The sequence below is a fragment of the Protomyctophum parallelum genome (assembly GCF_964188405.1).
Source record: "Protomyctophum parallelum genome assembly, chromosome: 9".
Lineage (NCBI taxonomy): Eukaryota > Metazoa > Chordata > Actinopteri > Myctophiformes > Myctophidae > Protomyctophum > Protomyctophum parallelum.
Genome location: NC_139706.1, coordinates 6,754,672 through 6,777,129, shown reverse-complemented (window position 1 = coordinate 6,777,129; position 22,458 = coordinate 6,754,672). Strand labels below are relative to the sequence as shown.

At 44.9% G+C, this 22,458-nt stretch overlaps 2 protein-coding genes across 2 annotated transcripts in view; one reads left to right on the top strand and one right to left on the bottom strand.

The window, feature by feature from the left end:
- The window catches only part of pde2a (phosphodiesterase 2A), a 267,443-nt gene that overhangs the window by 101,860 nt on the left and 143,125 nt on the right, over positions 1 to 22,458 (top strand). The window lies entirely within an intron of this gene.
- On the bottom strand, positions 6,480 to 7,571 carry LOC310863905 (pyrin-like; the record flags this gene model as incomplete). The annotated part of the gene is made up of 1 exon (XM_083772433.1): positions 6,480 to 7,571. One exon carries the CDS (start codon positions 7,569 to 7,571, stop codon positions 6,480 to 6,482), a length of 1,092 nt encoding a protein of 363 aa, XP_083628559.1.

The window sequence follows — 22,458 nt, the reverse complement described above, 5'->3', positions numbered from 1 at the left end:
ACCGTCCCATCGCCTGAAGGGATGCGACGCTCTGATTGGTTCAGAAACTTCAGACCGGTGTTTCATGTTGAAACACCATTTTCATGTTGTTCACCATTTCCGTTTCACTGCGCCTTTAAAAAAAAAAAAAAATTAAAAGATTTGCACATTTTTACGATTTTTCAAAAATAGCATATCTACAAGCTCATAGCGTGGCACTCGGTGCCGCACTATGAGCTTGTAGATCTGCTAAAGTTTAAAATAATGGTTAAAAGGGGTTCAAAGCTAAGGTGACACAGATGCATCTTCAGGTCCTTCAAGTAATGAAGTGGTTGAAAGACCTTTAATGATGTCTTTCCGCAGTCACACTGTATATCATACATAAACATAGAACATGTTCCAGTTATTGGCTTTATTTTTAGATTTGGGGGATTGTTTATGTTTCACAGCGTTATACAGAATGTACAGTAACCGTACAGTATACCTGAGTCATGGATTGTGTTTAGCCCTTTCTGACCGGGAACCCATTTTGGTGTCAGCATCGTGTCGTGCTTTAGCTATTTAAAAATAGCAGATCTACAAGCTCATATCGCGCCACCGAGTGGCGCGATACGAGCTTGTAGGTCTGCTATTTTTGAAAAATCGAAGACACTTTTAGAATCTGATCTCGGGTCAGAATGGGTTAATAATGAAACTGTCAGGATGTAATAGACATTTCTAGAATCTGATCTCAGGTCAGAATGGGTTAGACTAACGTCGTTGAACAGTTCATGGATCATCCACGGATGTTTGGATTCACTTCATAACACGTCTTTGCTGCGAGGACTATTTCCGGCTCGCAAATTCACTTTTATCATAAATAAAGATCATATCAAACGGAAACTTGCGACCTCGAATAAAGTCCAGCCGACTCTCCAAACCAGTCCAATCCACTATATTTATAGAGCACACTTTACAATGTCAGAGTTACCAAAGTGCTGCCCAAGATATCTACACTTTTTGGGAAAAGTTCTTCCTCCTTATATTATAATAATTAGGGCCGGGACTAATTGCGATTAATTTAGATTAATTAACTACAGAAAAATTAATCGCGATTAACTACAGATAAATTAATCGCACCTTTTTTTTCACCGCGGAACGTTTCTCACTGGGCGCTTTTCTATAGTACTGAAAACTGGAAATAATAAAAAGTCACCCCATTTGGTGTTGCCTAGAACTGGAGGTCTGACAAAAAACAGTAACAATATGAAGTAAGTACAGCTTTGTGATGTCACTGAGATGTACTTGTTACTGTTACTACATTTTTTTCAGACCTCCAGTTCTAGGCAACACAGAATGGGGTGACTTTTTATTATTATTTCCACAACAGGTATATTAATGACAGTAAAATGTTGAAAATGAGTGGTATCCTGTAGTCACTATTCATTGATTCACTGGGATACCAAAAAACATAAAAAAAAGGTTTCTCGGTGTTCTCGGGTTGAATATTGATATGCGATTAAAATGCGATTAATCTAGATTAATTAATCGCAAAGCCTCTGATTAATTAGATTATTTTTTTTAATCGAGTCCCAGCTCTAATAATAATACCTGATGATCATGTTTTAGGGTGGAAAAAAAAAGGTGGCACTCCGTCTTTAACTAACGTGCGAAGTTTGGAAAACTCCTTTACACCCAAAATGTAAATCTTGGCCCTTATAGGATCCAACATTTATGGAGTAAAAGTATAGTAAAACATCCTCTTTCTTTTCTGTTTTTTTTTTGTCTTTTCAATGCTGGCGGCTGAAAATACTCCGTTGTATAAGCGGTGTGTGGGCGGAAGTTAGCCCAGTGGCAGTTTGTACGTCTACACTGTAGTTGCTGCAGCCATACGCTGGGTGGGATTCCTCCTACGCATCGCTTATACAACGGAACAGTGTGGATGGATGCTGGTCTGAGTTGCATAGGGTCGAGGTGCATAAGGGCAGCAGTGAGTACTCATCGGATGATGTGATTACATCTTTACATAGATTGTGCATCACATTCACCCATTCACACACATTCACACGCCTTTACATATTGTGTATTACATTCACCCATACACACACATTCACACACCTTTACATATTGTGTATTACATTCACCCATACACACACATTCACACACCTTTACATATTGTGTATTACATTCACCCATACACACACATTCACACGCCTTTACATATTGTGTATTACATTCACCTATACACACACACAATCACATATACCGATGGTGGAGGAAACCATGCAAGGCACGTCGGGAGCAATTTTGGGGTTCAGAGTCAAGGACACTTCGACGCAGTTCAGCTGTTTTTTGTACATCTATTTCTGAGTTTTGAGTGATTTGTTTTTCCATTACACCAAAGGAAGAATTCTCCTTGTACATCCATTAGCTACCTGTGAGTGGATGTTGTCCATCTTCCTATTTCTCCACTCGTAGGTTTTTTACCCAGTATGATTCATTCGTGCCCGGGTAGTGCCCTGAGCTGAACTACATCCGTGGGTTTTCAACCCTTTTCATATTTGGCATTTGATCCACAGAACCACCATTTGATGACATTTAGCCTCGCAGACCCAAAACCAAAGAATATCGTCGGCTAAGATTTTGTCCACAATTCGATGCTGTTGGCAAACGTTCAAAATGACAATCTTCTACATTCTCTAAATTGTGTAGACTTCTCGTGAATTAATTAAGTAATGGAGATGTTTAAAAATAATGTACCTCTTGAGAGCGTTAAATGAAATAAAATGGACCCGTACGGGTCCATTTCGTTCCATTTGTACACTCGGAGTTAAATTAACTTTGAGTTTTACAATATAAATTGGGGGATAGAAATGCCATTAAATGGGGGTCCGTAGACTAATGCCTGTCAAACTGAGGGTCCTTGAAATCGAACTGGTTGAGTATCACCGCTAGAGCCGTAACAATCTTCTCTAATGCCCTGGCATATTCTTTTCTTAAAAGGGGGTCCGCACACTCAGGCATGAAGGAAGCATGAGTTCAAGTCCGTTGCTCTCCCCAGGTTGGCGGAGGGTGTGTAGAGCCCAGGATCACATTAGATAATTGACACAGGGGGTGAAAAATGGGTTACAAAATCGTGGGATAAAAGAAAAAAGGGGGTCCGCAGGCTAATTAGTGTGACAGTCAACCGCTGTTATAAAGGACTGGCACAGATGTTCCCATGTCAAACATCAAAAGGCATGGATGCAGTCAGTGTGAAGCAGGTCCCAATTAGTTACCAAAACCCATTTAGACCTGAGACCAGAATCTACAAATGTCCGGCTATTTTGGGTCCAGCGCACGGCGCCATCGCACAGCAATAAAAAACAAAAGGCATTGATCAGTGTGATCAGTGTCACTGTCTGCCACTCGCCCTCCAGTCTGTTTGTTTTGTTTGTTGCTGATGCTCCTGTTGTGTGTGTGTGTGTGTGTGTGTGTGTGTGTGTGTGTGTGTGTGTGTGAGAGAGAGAGAGAATGGAGGAGGAAATGAAAGAGATAAAGAGAAGGGAGAGGCGCTCAACACGCTGCCTCTCCACCCAGACGTGGTGGAAAGTACAATTTTGTGTGATGTGACACGTTGTGAACTTAGTACAGTAGATCTGCTATTTTCTAAAGTTGTTATACATTTGATAACTTGAAATGGGACATTCTGCGCAATCGGTATACATTTAGTCTTGGCATTGTAAGTACCGTGCAGAGAAACAGCGAGTTCAGAAAACAGGCTTGAAAGGTTCTGTTGACAGTCAGACATGCTCTAGTATATGTCTGCCTGTGCTATCAACTATTTTTTTTTATTTTTTTTAAACACAACATCTGTTTTTATCCTGGTGAAAAGCTTGAGGTTGCACGATGACAGCCCCTCAGTCAAACTCGGTAATTTTTTGTTTGCAAATACTAGTACACGTGCGTGCGGCTGAAATCATGTGGCCATATTGCACTTTCTCCCTCTCCCTCTCTCTCTCTCTCTCTCCCCCCTCTCTCTCTCATGGTGGAAGTGCATCGGAAGTGTGTGTGTGTGTGTGTGTGTGTGTGTGTGTGTGTGTGTGTGTGTGTGTGTGTGTGTGTGTTATAGAGAAGTGCATTTTACATTGATCTACATGCACTGCACATTGATAATGAAGATTGATTCCCTGCTAGACAGAGACACACACACACACACACACACACACACACACACACACACACACACACACACACACACACACACACACACACACACACACACACACACACACACACACACACACACACACACACACACACACAGGCTATATGGCATTTCACCTTCACTCAACAGACAGTTTCTCCACAGGGAAATCTAAAAGTACTTTATGTGCAGGCCAGGGATATCTAAGAGCTGAGTGTGTGTGTGTGTGTGTGTGTGTGTGTGTGTGTGTGTGTGTGTGTGTGTGTGTGTGTGTGTGTGTGTGTGTGTGTGTGTGTGTGTGTGTGTGTGTCACATGTTGTATACAGTACAGTGAGCATGGAGTCAGGCACATATGGGCGCGAGGGATGCCGACCTCAGTGTGTGTGTGTGTGTGTGTGTGTGTGTGTGTGTGTGTGTGTGTGTGTGTGTGTGTGTGTGTGTGTGTGTGTGTGTGTGTGTGTGAGAGATTCTTCAGGTCAGGATACCAATTTGGTCCAATCACGAGGACACATAACGCCTATGCGTCATACAAGGATGAACACGTCTAGCCACTGGCAGTGTTGATTCTTGAATGATGTGAATTGGAACATACCGTACCAAATTGAAGCTGCTCCGTGTAGGAGTTATCCCATTCTGACCTGAGATCAGATTCATACAAGGTTTCCACTGGACACACACTGGTCTGATGAACCCATTCTGACCTGAGATCAGATTCTAAAAATGTCAGTCGTTCTTCGATTTTTCAAAAAATAGCAGACCTACAAGCTCGTATCGCGCCACTCGGTGGCGCGCTATGAGCTTGTAGATCTGCTATTTTTCAATAGCTAAAGCATAACATGATGCCAACACCAAAATGGGTGCCCGGTCAGAATGGGTTATATATCATATCCTTCTGTCTGCTGATACTGTCTGTTTATATGAGACACTTCTCACGGTATAGTGTACCAGTTGGTTAATTTGAGCCCATTTATGTGTCTGCACCCCGGCTTGACAGTGATTTAGATTGGAGGCCATTTTCATCTCCACCGGAGACGGAACATCTCCCATCTCCGCGGCGTGTGCGCTTGATGTGTGTGTGCGCTTGATGTGTGTGTGCGCTTGATGTGTGTGTGTGCTTGATGTGTGTGTGCTTGTGTGTGGCTGGCAGACTGCTCCCTCCTTTACTCTACTCAACTCAACTCAACTCAAATGTTTAACATGACCGGGTCAACCAAAGTGCTGCACGGATTAGAGAGAAGAGAGAGATTAGAGAGGATTAGAGATTAGAGAACATACTAAAAATATGAAAAGACAGCAACAGGCAATAAAATAAACAAAATCAATCAGACATGAAAAAGACGGGTATCTCAGTTGGCCCTAAAATCTATTGGCTGAGCGGCTCTGACATGTACAGTACAGTGTACTGTAGGTAAATGACCCACACGATGCAACGTGGGAGCCGCTATACGGAGTCACTTCATATTGTATTGTCGCCGTCAGGCAGAAGTCGCTCATTATTTTAACTCATGGAGTTTAAAGCTATATTCAGTGATTTCACTTAATTTAAATATCACTTATTGTTTTGTTTTGTTGTGATAATCCTCTCTACTATAGAGTGTGCTGGCCATATAAGGAGTTCCTCCCTGTCCCCAGTTAACCCCTGGGGGTCAAAAAACCTTCGTTTTTGACTCTCTATCCTGATTGGACGAAAGGCTTTGGGTCCCAGCCAAAAACGAAACCTAAGGTTTTTTGAGTAAAATCACTGAATATACCTTTAAGGGCCAAGCCCGAAGGGGCCAAGCTATTTTGGCAGTTTTGTGCTGTCGTTTTCCCACCACAGTCGGTAATATAGTAGAGGGTGGATTGAGGATAAAAGTGAAGACGCCAAAATTGATCGGCGGGAATGACATTTGTGATGATTTGATTGGTTGAGCACGGAATTTTATGTATATGATGATGTATGATGATAAGAGTGTCCCTCACTTAACACAAGTGTGATTAAAAAAAAAAATTGAATCCTGAAAAATATAATATAATATATCCGCACACATTTTTTTCAACTCAGATACGGCGGTTTTCCCCAGAACCGCTGATCAGACCATATGCCCATATAGGCGTAATGGAGTTGTGGATCAGGCCCGGCGCCACAGGGGTTAATCCCCCTCGGTTTAAATTTGATGAACACATTGTTTTACTATACAAGGTGTGGACCCCTCGCCACTTTCATCTGGCCCCGGGCTCTCGTTCATTTCGTCCTGGAGCCGAGAGGTGCTTCTTAAAATGTTTCACCTCGAAATTCCTTGACAAGGGTTGTCCATGACCTTTTAGCCACGACCTTTGACCTGCTAGTCACTCACTATAGACTCTGTTCAGAGTCCTTGTCTTCATCTATTTGATTGACAGGAGAGATGATCAGAGGAGCAGAGTCTGTGCCGCCAAAATTACAACCGGGCCAGAAGAATGGGTAGAGTCTCTTAGTGAAGGTGCAGCCAGTGAAAGAGTGGAGATGAACTCTGGTCTTCACATCATAAAAGGACACCAAACCCTCCTCATAATCCACAAACACTCCCACTTTCTGGAGCTCCTCTCTTACAGGGAAGAGGACATCAGGGTCGGCACAAGCCTTGTACCCATTCCTCAAACATAAGGTCCAGTAACCATTTTTGGGGGTCAGTATGATTCGTCCCTTCCTGTTGACGGGCTCTCTGGCCACTCCTAGAACCCAGGCAGTCGTCCCAGTAACCTGAACCTCATAGTACAACCTTCCTGAGGAGAAGCACTGCTTTCCTAAGACACAGAGACATGGAGAGAATCTCTCTGGGTTGTCAGGGAGATTCTTCTGTATGTTTCCATCACTAACTTGTTTTCCATCCTCAGACAGGATTAAATAGGGATTCGCTGTATCAGGGTCCAGGGTTGCATTCACCTCATATAGCTGGACCCTCCTCAGCTCAGCATCACACAGCTTCTTCATCTCTTGACTGAGTGTCTTCTCCAGCTGAGACACAGCTGTCCTCACTGTCCCCACAAGTGAAGACTGATGGACATTGACCTTTGTCCAGTCCTTTGTGGGTGGATGGGTTTTGATGGAGGTGAAGTTCTGGATAAGGTGGAGGTGGTCTTCAGTGTGTGAGAGCTGCTTCAGCTCAGAGATTCTCTTCTCTAACTGAGTGATTTCCTGTTGCAGCTCTTTGATGTAGCCTTCAGCCTGTTTCTCTGTTGTTTTCTGCTTCCCTTCAATCACATCAATGAGCTCAGCCTGGCTTCTCTGAATGCAGCTGATCAGAGCAGTGAAGACCTGAACACTGTCCTCTAGCACTGTGTCTGCATCCTTCTTACTGATCTCTACTGAGTGTTTGACCTCCTGGATCTTCACTCGTCTGTCCTGGATCAACTGCTGGATCTCAGCCTCTGTCTTTTTGTCATACTCTCCTCTGGCAGATGCCATTTATGCGCTGTGATAACTGGACAATATACACAAAACTTCCAACCCGATTAACAAGTAACTTCTCAGTGAAGTCTAAGCCACTCACACTGTGGGAATCATCTTTTAAATAGAGCTCCTCAAATCTCCACGTCATATATGACGTCAGTCTTTCCCAATTATAGAGTTCCCCGTGGAAACAGACCTGGTCTCTGGAGATTACATAGGGATACAAGCATGGCAGGAACACGTTATTCCAACCAGTTCCTTTCCCCTCCATCAGGCGCCCCGGCACGGCCAGGGGGAGGTAGTTTAGAGACCAGCATTACTGCATGTTTTTTGTGAGGGTACCTACCCTAGGGGACACGGGGAGAACATGCAAACTCCGCACAGAAAGTGGGCGAGGTGGAGGAGAGAGCACGCCCCCTGCATCGAAACCCAGGACCTTCTAGCTGTGAGGTGACAGCACTACCAACTGTGCCACCGTGCCCCCCATATACAGTATATATATATTTTTTTGTAATCTTTTTTTTTTCACGGACATGAGAACATCATCATGCCCACAAACATCTGTGCGCCCCTCACTTCACACCAGTGTGATTTTTATTCAAGACGACAAGCTTCTGCAGAAGGTCTATATCCTATAGCTGGACTTGTCTTGTTGCCATGGCGTTGCTCTGTGCTCTCAGTCAGTAGTCACTGGTTTGACTTGGCATGTGAGGCTTCGTCAACTCTGTGAGGCTGCTTTTAATAAGGGCTTGCAATTTTTTTTTTTTACAAAATACCTTCTAAGGGCACGGTACACTTTTATTCTACCTATATGAGGATGGATTCTGCCAATGCATTTCAATGGGAATGGAGCGGCTTGTGTTTTGCAGAAATCTGTGAATGGCAGAAAACCGCCACCATTCCCATTGAAATCCATTCCCTCCCAATGCAATGGCCCCTATAGGATATAGGTACCCTCACAAAAAAACGTGCAGTAACCCATGGTCTCTATACCTGCCCCTGGCCAGCCTGATGTTGGGGGAAGGAATTGGTTGGAATATTGTGTTCCTTCCATGCGCTATACATACATCCAACCCGGGGAAACTCCCCCCTGTCAGGTGAAAGAAGCAGCTTGGACTCCTCATGCAGTGAAGGAAACAAGAGGTCAGGCCCAGGTTGACGGCGGGAGTGTAGCGCCCAGGATTACATTAGATAATTGACACTGGGTGATAAAATGGGTTACAAAAATCCATCATCATGGAGTAAAACAGACACTATCGTAAAATTCTCCATTCATTGTCAATGGGAATTGAATGTTTGTGTAGGACAAAGTTTGTGAACATACACTAAAAGCTGGATATATAGGAAGGAAGAAATACATGGTCAGAATCCGCCCCATTAGGTAGAATAAACCAGTTGGTTCTCAAACATCTTCGGGCCAAAAGGATCACCATCTGAAAATGAGCCCAGACGCCCAAGAAGAGAGGATTTGTGTTAAAGAAATCACACCCGTGTGAAGTGAGGGGCGTTCTTGTCGTCGTACATCATCCAATAAAAAAAGGAATATACTTCTTCATGAATCAATTTGTCAACTTATGTTATTATCTTTTAACCATGATACAATGTTGGAAAAAAAACCTCGATTTCAACATGACCATGTACGATGACTGGTTTGGTTTGGACTGGTTAGCCGATTTGCTCGTCTACATGACGTAAATTATCCTTTCATTGTTTGTGTTGCCACACATTTACGTCATATTTCAGGCACATATGACGTAAATTCTCCTTTCATTGTCAATGGCAAATGTGAGACGTGACGGGACAAAAAGCTGTATACAGGAGGGGCTAAAAAAAAAGAAACGAAAAAGGAAAGTTTTCAAACACAGAGATAAATTTTCTTTTTTTTTAAATAGCAGATGTACAAGCATCGAACCACTGTTCAAATGTTTCTAAACTGACGTTATTTAAATCTTCTCAGCAAAATGTAGGATGTATGCTGATATACAGTATATATGGCCTATCTAAATCTGAAATGACACAGATGCTTTCGTTGGTTTTCAATGGGTTAACCCATTCTGACCGGGCACCCATTTTGGTGTCAGCATCATGTTATGTTTTAGCTATTTAAAAATAGCAGATCTACAAGCTCATATCGCGCCACCGAGTGGCGCGATACGAGCTTGTAGGTCTGCTATTTTTGAAAAACCGAAGAGCGACTGACATTTTTAGAATCTGATCTCAGGTCAGAATGGGTTAAAAATACAAGCCCGGATTCATCCTCTAATCTGTTGTCTGAGGATTAGTCGTCTGTCATCATCACACCTGTGTTTAGACAGGTGTTTACAACGTCTCTTATCACACCTGACTGATAACCTCTTGCTGTTGGGGATGTTTTTCTCCAGCCACTGTGCGGCAGAAGGTGACGCGCACAAAGAGATCGGGATCTTAAATTAAAACTATGGATTTGTTTGTTGTTGACGTGCGGTTGATGTAGTTTTCGTCAGTGAAAAAAGACAGTCGACGATTTTTTTCCTCATAGTTTCGGTAGACGAAATCAACACCGGCGGATGGCAAATTTCGACGGACAAAACGTGACAGATCTGACTGTTTTCCTCCTCCGCTCCAGTTGTCTCAAGTGTACTCGTATTTATGTTATGCTTTAGCTATTGAAAAATAGCAGATCTACAAGCTCATATCGCGCCACCGAGAGCTTGTTGGTCTGCTATTTTTGAAAGAAATCGAAGAACGACTGACATAGAAACATCTGATCTCAGGTCATGTACTCCACTACTAGTTATATATTGTATTCATGTACTCCACTACTTCCTTGGTTTATGAGTCAATCATTTGGCCCACACCCCTCCTAATATTTTCCCTGCCATTGATTAGCCAATAGCGGAACTCTTCATATTTACCTTGCCATTGATTAGCCAATAGCAGACCTCTTCATATTTACCATGCCATTGATTATAGCCAATAGCAGACCTCTTCATATATACCATGCCATTGATTAGCCAATTGCAGACGGGCGGACGGACATTGATCCTTAGCTATACTCTGGATTAGAGTGTCTGATAGTGTACAGAGAGAGAGAGAGAGAGAGAGAGAGAGAGAGAGGTAGTGTACACACTGAGAGAGAGAGGGAGAGAGGGAGAGAGACGTCCTGACATCAGTTATATGAATAGATGACAGTAAAAAGGACAGCGCGACCAGCAGAAAGGCCCTACTTTGTACATAATACAATTATTGTGATCGCATTAGGCCGTTTTTATTATGGTGTTTTGTTGTGGTTTCCTGATGACTATGCTGACAAAATCACATCTGTGCTGTCTGGGGATCAGATGTGTTCAGCCCATTTAGTCGAGTGGGCGGCGTTGACTCAGGGGTGGAGTGACCGGATGGAAACCGCAAGGTTCCCAGTTCAAACCCGGGCTCCCCCAGTGTTAGTGTCAGAGTGTCCTTGAGCAAGACTCTGAACCCCGGCCCTAATTGCTCCCGATGAGCAGGTTGGGTTCCTTGCATGGTTTCCCCTGTCATCTGTGTGTGTGTGTGTGTGTGTGTGTGTGTGTGTGTGTGTGTGTGTGTGTGTGTGTGTGTGTGTGTGTGTGTGTGTGTGTGTGTGTGTGAGAGAGAGAATGGGTGAATGTAATGCACATTCTATGTAAAGCTGTATGAATGTGTGTGTGAATGGGTGAATGTAATGCACAATGTAAAGCGCCTTGGATAAAGGCGCTATATAAATGCACCATTTACCATTTACACGTCTTACAGCTTTTAACCACTTTAACCATTATTTTAAACTTTAGCTATTTATTTATTTTTAATCGCGTAAACGTGCGCACAATCTTTAAACATGTATTCTTTCTCAGTGAACATTTTTCGCTCATATCTTTGCTTCTGGGGCGGTTCCTGCCTGGAACAACATATGTTTTTTGGGGCTCCTTGATATGACATGAAACGGGTTGAGAAGCACTGACATAGAAACAGGTTGTCATGATTTACAAGACGTTGTACATAATCGGCTCTTTGGGTCTTATTGGGTTAAACCCCCGGGGCAGAGTGCTAAACTAGCATGCTAAGCAGGAAGGAACACACACACACACACACACACACACACACACACACACACACACACACACACACACACACACACACACACACACACACACACACACACACACACACACACACACACACACACACTCACACACTCTCACACACACTCACTCACACACACACACACACACACACACACACACACACACACACACACACACACACACACACACACACACACACACACACACACACACACACACACACACACACACACACCACATGGAGTTTGAACACACATGCAAATAGACGGGTGCAGACATGCATGTATGGATTTGGTCAAACTCTTGCATGGTACACTCACTCACTCACTCACTCACTCACTCACTCACACACACACACACACACACACACACACACACACACACACACACACACACACACACACCCCGTCCGGCGGTCAGCGTGTTAAGCAGCAGGCGTGTTCTATTAGATCAGACCAGAGTGAGGATGTGACACGTTATCTATTCTGGCCACAGCTGGGGCTCTGCTGCGCTCGCTAGGCGGAGCGGAAGTCTTTCATCAAAACAGCCAGCACTCTGTGTGTGTGTGTGTGTGTGTGTGTGTGTGTGTGTGTGTGTGTGTGTGTGTGTGTGTGTGTGTGTGTGTGTGTGTGTGTGTGTGTGACACGGTTATTAAATGGCCTTTGTTCTTGCCACCGCTGCCTGGGAACTGAGACGGGCCATCAGTCATCCGTCAGCCCCTCCCCCACCACCCCGCCCACCCGTCCATCCTCTCTGCCAGCCATATTTCTGTCCTCTGTCCTCAGGTGAATTATGTTTCCTCCTTCCTCCTCTCCTCTCCTCTCCTCTCCTCTCCTCTCCTCTCCTCTCCTCTCCTCTCCTCTCCTCTCCTCTCCTCTCCTCCACCCTTCCCTCCTCTCCTCACCAGAATCGGCTCTATTATTGTCACGACGTCAAAGTAAATAAAAGTGGGTGAAATGTGTTTTTGTGCATACAGTACAGTATATGTGACCGTTTCTTACTGAGGTCAAGTCATTGATTTTTTTTCTTCTTCGTGTGGTATGAAAGCAGGGAATCATAGCTTCAGATTTCTATTTTGGTTGTTCAGTTTGACCCACCGGTTCTGGAGAATATGGCTTATAGAGTAATTAATGTCTTGTAGAAAACAGCGAGTTGAGAAAAAACAGGCCTGCAAAGGTTCACTTCTGTGGACTTTAACATTACACCTACTGTACAGCTACTACTGTACAGCTACATGTTTGAGCATTTATTTCAGACATGCTCTAGTATGTGAAGAGTCTGCCTGTGCTATTAACTCATTTTGGATAAAACATAACTCTTATCCCTAAACTTATTTGCCATTTTTTTACTATTTAAAAAAACCCTTTTAAAACAGTTCAAGTATAGCTGATCTACAAGCTCACAACGTGTAGAGATGCATGTAGTTCGTCTAGTTGAACTATTTTAAAATGATTTTCAAAATAGTAAAAAATGGAAAATAAGTTTAGGGATAAGAGTTAACCCATTCTGAACGGGCACCCATTTTGGTGTCAGCATCATGTTATGCTTTATCTATTGAAAAATAGCAGATCTACAAGCTCATATCGCGCCACCGAGTGGCGCGATACGAGCTTGTAGGTCTGCCATTTTTGAAAAATCGAAGAACGACTGACATTTTTTAGAATCTGATCTCAGGTCAGAATGGGTTCATCAGACCAGTGTGTGTGTGTCCGGCGGAAACCTCGTATGAATCTGATCTCGGGTCAGAATGGGTTAATAGCACAGGCAGACTCTTCACGTACTATAGCATGTCTGAAATAAATGCTCAAACATGTAGCTGTAGGGAGAAGGGATAAGGGATAAGGGATAAGGGTGGCACAAGATGGAGTCCGTAGTTCCCTCTCCATGAGCAAGGCATGCAAAAGAAAGTTTGAGCAAAGCTTTTGCCACAAAGTGTGCAAGTAAAGGGTTCCCCTTGTATGTATAGCTATGCATGTACAAGTAAATGGTTTCCCCTGTATGTATAGCTATGTATGGGTTCTCATGTGCTTTCTCCCATCGGCACCCTCTCTCTCTCTCTCTCTCTCTCTCTCTCTCTCTCTCTCTCTCTCTCTCTCTCTCTCTCTCCTCCACACTGTGACTGATTACCCTCGTCTCTCTCCCTATTCTCTCAGAGCCCACATTGTCTCCCTCCATCTCTCCTTCGTCAAAGTCTTCTTTATCCCTCTCTTTCTCAATCCCTCTGCCCTTTTGTTATTTTTTTTCTCCTCCTTATGCATTTATTATCCCACAATTTTGCAACCCATTCTTTTCACCCGGAGCCAATTTGCCTATAAGCTGTAATCCTCCTGGGCGCTGTATGCTCTCTCTCCCTCTGCCAACCTGGGGAGAGCCCCGAACTGAGCTCATGCTCATCCTGTACAGTGTACAGTATGTGGACAGAGTACAGTATGTGGACAGAGTACAGTATGTGGACAGTGTACAGTATGTGTGGCCCATGGTGACATCGATCAATACCGGATTAAAACCTTCTATATATATATTTTTTTTTATGCCCAAAAATCTATAAATCTCACACACTATTAACCCATTCTGACCCGGGCACCCATTTTGGTGTCAGCATCATGTTATGCTTTATCTATTGAAAAATAGCAGATCTACAAGCTCATATCGCGCCACCGAGTGGCGCGATACGAGCTTGTAGGTCTGCTATTTTTGAAAAATCGGAAGAACGACTGACATTTTTTTTAATCTGATCTCAGGTCAGAATGGGTTCATCAGACCAGTGTGTGTCCATGTGGAAACCTCGTATGAATCTGATCTCAGGTCAGAATGGGTTAAGTCAACCGGCGGTTCCACGCGCCGCACAAGGTGCCCTTTTTTTTTCACTTGAGCACAGCAGGCCCCTCAATACGCATGTCTGTGCACGCCACTGCAGGCGACATACAGCGCTACACCAACTGTGCCACGACGTGCCCCCTGAGAAATGAACTATATCAATAACCCATTCTGACCTGAGATCAGATTCATACGAGGTTTTCCACCGGACACACACTGGTCTGATGAACCCATTCTGACCCGAGATCAGATTCTAAAAATGTCAGTCGCTCTTCGATTTTTCAAAAATAGCAGACGTACAAGCTCGTATCGCGCCACTCGGTGAGCTTGTAGATCTGCTATTTTTCAATAGCTAAAGCATAACATGATGCCGACACCAAAATGGGCGCCCGGACAGAATGGGATAAATGCATCATATCATCACCACACACACGCTGTTCTCTATAGTGTCTTCAAAGCACTGGAGAGCCCATGAAAGATGTGAGGAGACATGAAGCATGATGATGATGATGATGATGATGATGATGAGACAGTCGGAGGGAGTGATGAAGGATGGGGGGGGGGGGGGGGGGGGGATCGATGATGGTGCCAGAACCCATGGGGAGAACCAATCAGGTTTTCAGTGGAGAGCTGGGATTGACAGAGAGATGGGCCACATTTTCACGATAATAAAATCTATAGCTAAAGTATAGACATTGTGTTATAATTTAGCTATTGGAAAATAGCAGATCCACAAGCTGCATGTGAGCTTGTGGATCTGCTATTTTTGAGAAATCGTGACAATATTTATTTCAGAAAACTGGAGGATTTAGAAGATTTTTTTTTAACCCATTCTGAACGGGCACCCATTTTGGTGTCAGCATCATGTTATGCTTTAGCTATTTAAAAAATAGCAGATCTACAAGCTCATATCGCGCCACCGAGTGGCGCGATACGAGCTTGTAGGTCTGCTATTTTTGAAAAATCGAAGAACGACTGACATTTTTTAGAATCTGATCTCAGGTCAGAATGGGTTAATCAGACCAGTGTGTGTCCGGCGGAAACCTCGTATGAATCTGATCTCAGGTCAGAATGGGTTAATTTTGAGGTCGGGCCTAAATGTGTTAAACGGTGTGTGTGTGAGTGTGTGGGGAAGGGGACGGGGAGGTGCATAGGCTGAACATCCACTTCATCTCATGATGGAGGAACAGCACAATGTGAACAGCATGATGACCTCCATGTGGCCAGCCTGTGACTGATGACATCATTATAGACAGACCGCAGACTAAAGGCCTCCTCGGAAGGGCAGCGTCTGACGCGCCTTATTATCAATCATTTTCCATGACGGGCGTGCGTGTATTTTGGACGTGCGGGGAAGTCGAGGGGAGCGACAAGTATAGTATAAGGCCAGCTTATGTATTTTCCCGGGCGCGGTCCCGTGAAATTGCCCCGCGCCGCGTGCTCGTTTCGTGCACACGCTGCCCCGCTGGCGACCAGACCTGGACCTAAACCACTTTCCCCCCACGATACACGTCCCGCGTGAGCAGACCTGTCGCTGATCCAGAACCGTGAGGTTGCCTCTAGTTCATGTGGGCTCCCTCGAGAACTAAAAAACATCGCTATAAATGCACCTGGGACGTGTCCTCAGTGATGTATCCCAAGGTCATCACCTGGGACGTGTCCTCAGTGATGTATCCCAAGGTCATCACCTGGGACGTGTCCTCAGTGATGTATCCTATAAGGTCATCACCTGGGACGTATCCTCAGTGATGTATCCCAAGGTCATCACTAGAGATGCGCCGATCGATCGGCCACCGATCATGATCGGCCGATCATGCCTGTATCGGATCGGATCGGATTCTCAAAATAAATCAAAATTGCCGATCAAAATGCCCGATCAAAACAGACAGTGGGACAGTGGCAAGTCTCCTTTAAGGGGGCGCCTGTTTTTGCAGCTCCGGTCGCTGTTGAGAGCTTGGGAAAAAAGAAGAAATAAGTTACAGGTGGAGATGAAGTGAAGGGAACGGACAAGCAGATGCAAGCTATTAGCTTGGCTTGTTAGCTTGAAGCTAACATCACAACCACTGGCTGCTGACAGTGTTTTTAGCCATAGCAACATGTAGCCTGCCAGTGCCCAGTGCTCCTCCTCCTCCCCGGAGAAGTGTGTGGGAGCCCTGGAGACGGAGAGCACGGCCCCGACCTGCACCCTCCGGCTCGCAGCCTCGCACTGAATGAGAAGAGCAGCCAGGCGAATCCCCGTCATTTGCATTTTGAACGGATCGTTCACGGAAGTGACCGGATCGGTTTCGTTCACCAAAAATAACTAGTTCTTTTGATTTGTTCGTGACCGACTCATCTGCAGCGCAGTTCGCTACGCGTTGAGAGCTTGTAGATCTGTATATTTTTGCAGCGCTGGTGTCGGGGTTCGTTCACGTTGTCAATAAAAAAATTACTTGGATTAAAGGCGGAGATGAAGTTAAATCAGTGGGTTGAATCAGTAGCTACACGCTAATCTAAGCACTAAGATAACGATCAGCGAGCCTATACAGTATACAAGTGCTAACTCTAGCAGCCTGCTTTTTATTTTAGTCTGTACAGTGAAATGTTCAGTTGTCTGTGTCCGTGCACTGAACATGTACGGTATGTTATTATTATTATTATTATATTTTTGTATTTGATGAAAGAAGAAAGCTACAGTTTACTCTCCAAGTTGTCTCTAAGACAGTGGTTCCCAAACCTTTTCACGTCAAGGACCCCCAAATTGACACTGATCACCAGCCCACGGACCCCCATTTGAAAAGATATGCCAGGGACCCCCATAAGAAGATTGTAGCAGTGATTCTCAAATTTCTCCACCAGTTTAATTTCAAGGACCCCCAGTTTGACTACGAACCCCCATTTAATGCCGCTTCTATCTCTGAGACCCCAAATTATATTGTAAAATCAATGTTAACCCTGACGGGTCCATTTGGTTCCAAACTATCCTTTTAGCTGGGGACCCCCTGGAACTCCCTCAAGGACCCCTGGGGGTTAGGGTCCCCACTTTGGGAACCACTGCATTTTGAGTCTCTACAGTTCACTCTGTAACCTCCAAGTTGTCTCTAAGATAGTCTAGAGTGAAATATTGCACGTTGCCTCAGCTTGCAAAAAAACTTTCTCATCTCCTAATTTTTATACTTACAATGTCAATGATGTGTAAGAAGAGTACAGTAGAAACTACAGTAAGTATATATGCTACACAATGGAAAAAAATATGGATTTCACGACGCTGTGATCGGTCGGTATCGGCAATATCGGTATCGGCCTGTACTGTTTCCAGTGATCGGTGATCGGTGATCGGCCCCAAAAAACCTGATCGGAGCATCTCTAGTCATCACCTGGGACGTATCCTCAGTGATGTATCCGAAGGTCATCACCTGGGACGTATCCTCAGTGATGTATCCCAAGGTCATCACCTGGGACGTGTCCTCAGTGATGTATCCTATAAGGTCATCACCTGGGACGTATCCTCAGTGATGTATCCCAAGGTCATCACCTGGGACGTATCCTCAGTGATGTATCCCAAGGTCATCACCTGGGACGTGTCCTCAGTGATGTATCCCAAGGTCATCACCTGGGACGTATCCTCAGTGATGTATCCTATAAGGTCATCACCTGGGACGTATCCTCAGTGATGTATCCTATAAGGTCATCACCTGGGACGTGTCCTCAGTGATGTATCCTATAAGGTCATCACCTGGGATGTGTCCTCAGTGATGTATCCCAAGGTCATCACCTGGGACGTATCCTCAGTGATGTATCCTATAAGGTCATCACCTGGGATGTGTCCTCAGTGATGTATCCCGAGGTCATCACCTGGGACGTATCCTCAGTGATGTATCCCGAGGTCATCACCTGGGACGTGTCCTCAGTGATGTATCCCAAGGTCATCACCTGGGACGTATCCTCAGTGATGTATCCCAAGGTCATCACCTGGGACGCGTCCTCAGTGATGTATCCCAAGGTCATCACCTGGGACGTGTCCTCAGTGATGTATCCCATAAGGTCATCACCTGGGACGTGTCCTCAGTGATGTATCATCATCGGGGTTTCGGGTCTTTCCGACATCATACCCCTCACTCGGGTGACCCAGCCGGGGTGATCAAGTCCCGACTTACGCCCCAGTATAGCTACCCTCGATCAGTCCCATTAGGGAAAAACCAGGGACACACAATCCGCTGTATAGCCAGTGTCATGCTGATCTGTGTATAGCCAGTGTCATGCTGATCTGTGTATAGCCGGTGTCATGCTGATCTGTGTATAGCCAGTGTCATGCTGATCTGTGTATAGCCAGTGTCATTCGCCCAAGACAGTCGATATATAAGCTCACGACGTGACGTGCCGCGATCGGCTTTTAGGGGTTAAGGGGGTTAACAAAAATATATAAATGAAAGAAATGCCATTTCAATTACAAAGTCGTCTGAAAGGGTACTTCCAGAGTGATGTGAATCATCTGCTCCCATGCATGCACGCACACACACACATACACATTTGTCATCTGTTTAATGATCCTGACATTAATAGACGCACACACACACACACACACACAGGGTTGACATTAAAGTTAATTGCCATCATCATTACACCCTGCGGACCGAACACACACACACACACACACACACACACACACACACACACACACACACACACACACACACACACACACACAGGGACCAGAACCACCATGCAGTCTCCTCGTTAGCCTTTAGACCCCTGCTGTGGCGCCATTAAAATAGCCCTGCATGCCATTTAAAACACACACACACACACACACACACACACTCTCACACGCACGTGCGCTCACACGCTGACGGACACACAATGGTCTCCATGGGATATTGTGTGCGGTAGATGTTATCACAGACACATAGCGAGAGAAAGACAGATATAGAATGTGTAGGAGGATCTGCTTCACTGTTGATGCCTTCACCTGACTCTGGCTGTATTAGTGTGATTAGACCATTCTGACCTGAGATCAGATTCATACGAGGTTTACGCCGGACACACACTGGTCTGATGAACCCATTCTGACCTGAGATCAGATTCTAAAAATGTCAGTCGCTCTTCGATTTTTCAAAAATAGCAGACCTACAAGCTCGTATCGCGCCACTCGGTGGCGCGATATGAGCATGTAGATCTGCTATTTTTAAATAGCTAAAGCATAACATGATGCTGACACCAAAATGGGTGCCCGGACAGAATGGGTTAAACCGCAATGTTTCCGTTTACACTACGACGTAAACCTGTCCGTTCATTCGTCGTCGTCGGGATTTGAACGTCTGTGTATATATAGACAAAGTTTGTGGACACACACTAGAAGCTGGTCATAGGAGGGGGAGGGGCTATAGCGCCCCTCAGAAAGATAAACACATTACAGTGTGGAGATGTCAGTTGTCTGGCCGACGGCATGTCCACATGCTTCTTAATCTTCTTCATTGAGGATGTCCTTCCTCAGTGACTATATACGCAGTGCACCTGTCGCCGTGGTAACGTTCACTTAGGTGTGTGTGTGTGTGTGTGTGTGTGTGCACGCGAGTGCATGCGTGCATGTTTGACAGAAGCAGGGAAACAACGTGATGGTGTGAGAGGTGCAAAGTGTGTGTGTGCGAGTGTGTGTGCGTGCGTGCGTGCGAGTGTGCGTGCGTTCACGCGTGCCCGTGTGTTTCAGAGAGAGAGAGAGAGAGAGAAAAAGAGACGGAGAGAGAGAGAGAGAGAGATGTAGAGAGAAAAAGAGATGGAGAGAGAGAGACAGAATGAAAGCGCGCAGAGAGAAAAGCTCATTATGAGGGAGAAAGTCAATAACAGCGTTGCCTGGGCTCTATCGATAAGATGCCAGCGCAGCACGGACTAATTTAACTCCACCGACGGACGGAGGAGCTTTTTCAGCTCTCTCGCCTCCATCTGGACTATTCCAATGATCCCCGTAGCGCCACCTACCAATCACAGTGTCAGTGTGTCACAGTATAGCGTCCCGACCAATCACAGTGTGCAGTGGCGGTTCTTGGTGATGTTGGTTGGAGGGGCTGCCTAAGAAATCTCATGCTACGGGCCAATATACGATAGTGTATGCTGATTGATTGATTGATTTATTAACAGTTTGCAGAATTACAGTTACATTTCAAGTACAACTCAATACAAAAACATGCTATCCATTGTTCACCCTATACTACAGCATGTTCACAGAATACTGGTCTACAGCAACAACAGGGGCGGCGGTGGCTCAGGGGTAGAGTGCCTGGATGGTAACTGTAAGGTTGCAAGTTCGAACCCGGGCTCCCCCAGAGTTACTGTCGAAGTGTCCTTGAGCAAGACACTGAACCCCTATTGCTGCCGATGTGCTAGTTGGTGCCTTGCATGGTTTCCGCTGCCATCGGTGTCTGAATGGGTGAATGTAATGCACGATCTCTGTAAAGCGCCTTGGATAAAGGCGCTATATAAATGCGCCATTTTAACAGCATCAGCATCACATTCCACAACAACCCAGTACCCATGCAGTGCTACTCAGAAAATCTATTACACTATGCTACCCAACTAGTTCAACCTGCAGCAATAGCATCATATTCCAGATATCAAAGTACAGCAATGACACTATACTACAGGCCTATACTTTGTTACAGCAAATGCTCCACAACAACAGAAGTGCATGCCCACAACAAACACTCCACTGAACATTGTTAGTATTTGTATGTACAGATAGCTGCTCTTATACTGTCATTAATAATAACAGTACACACGCATGCACGCACGCAGCGCGTCGGTGCCGTTTCGAAACAAGCAACTTGCAAGGCAGTGGCGGTCAGCTCACTCAGCTGTCTGCCCCAAGCAAGAATTTCAAACTCACAAAACGTATTCTTCGCATCCTTTCCTTTTGTTATATCCAAAATGGACGATATGCTCCCAGTCTCTTAACTTCATTTTCCCCTCCACAGACACGGGACAAAACGGATTATAAAGTATTTATAACGTTATTTCATTTAAAATACTTCCACCCGTCATTCTTTCACATCATAAACAACCACACACGAGCAGGTGCTGTGATTGGTCAATAGCCAATGACCTCACGGTCTGAGGCGGGCATTAGGGCTGAGCACAGCCCTCTATTGGCTCTGGGGCTGAGAGATTTTAGCCCCAATGGCAAGTAAACCAAGCAGGCGTGTCTTGGCAGCTGTCAATCATTCAACGGAATGAAAGCCAATGGAAGCCTTTTGGGCTGTAAAAAATCAGCCCATTTTGACCTATTTTGTGTTTTTCTTGTCACTATTTGATGCTGTTGCTGCTTTAGATTATACCAGAATATAAAAGTATCTATTCTAAAACATTTTAATAATAATTTATCATCTTTACTCCATAAGATAGGGGGGGGCTCAGCCCCCGTTGCCCATTGATACCAGCCATCCCTGACAGTGTGTCACAGTATAGCGTCCCGACCAATCACAGTGTGTCACCGCGGGCCAAAAATAGCCAATCAATCCTAATCGCTATAAACACTGGAATCCGTGCGAAGTCACGTCTTTAAATATAGACACCCTATACCAGTGGTTCCCAAAGTGGGGTCTGGGGACCCCCAGGGGTCCTCGAAGGAGTTCCAGGGGGTCCCCAGCTAAATGATAGTTATAGGACCCAAATGGACCCTTATGGGTCTGTAACTCTGAGAGTGTACAAATGACATTTAAATTGTTTTCTTACTATTTTTTCCCCTGGCATATTATTTTCAAATGGGGGTCCGCGGGCTAATGAGTGTCATGTTGGGGGTCTGTTTGGGATCCACTGGCCTATACTAAAGTTTATATAGACACCCTGTACTATATTATTACTACAACATGAGAGAGAGAGACCATGATCAACCATTGTCAGAGAGAGAGAGAGAGAGAGAGATAATCTATTGTGGTGATGGGAGGGGCGGGGGTGCAGTTTGCACAGTGAGTGAGCGAGCAGTGTGTTTTTGATGTGCAGTATACGAACCGCACACACGCACGCACGCACACACA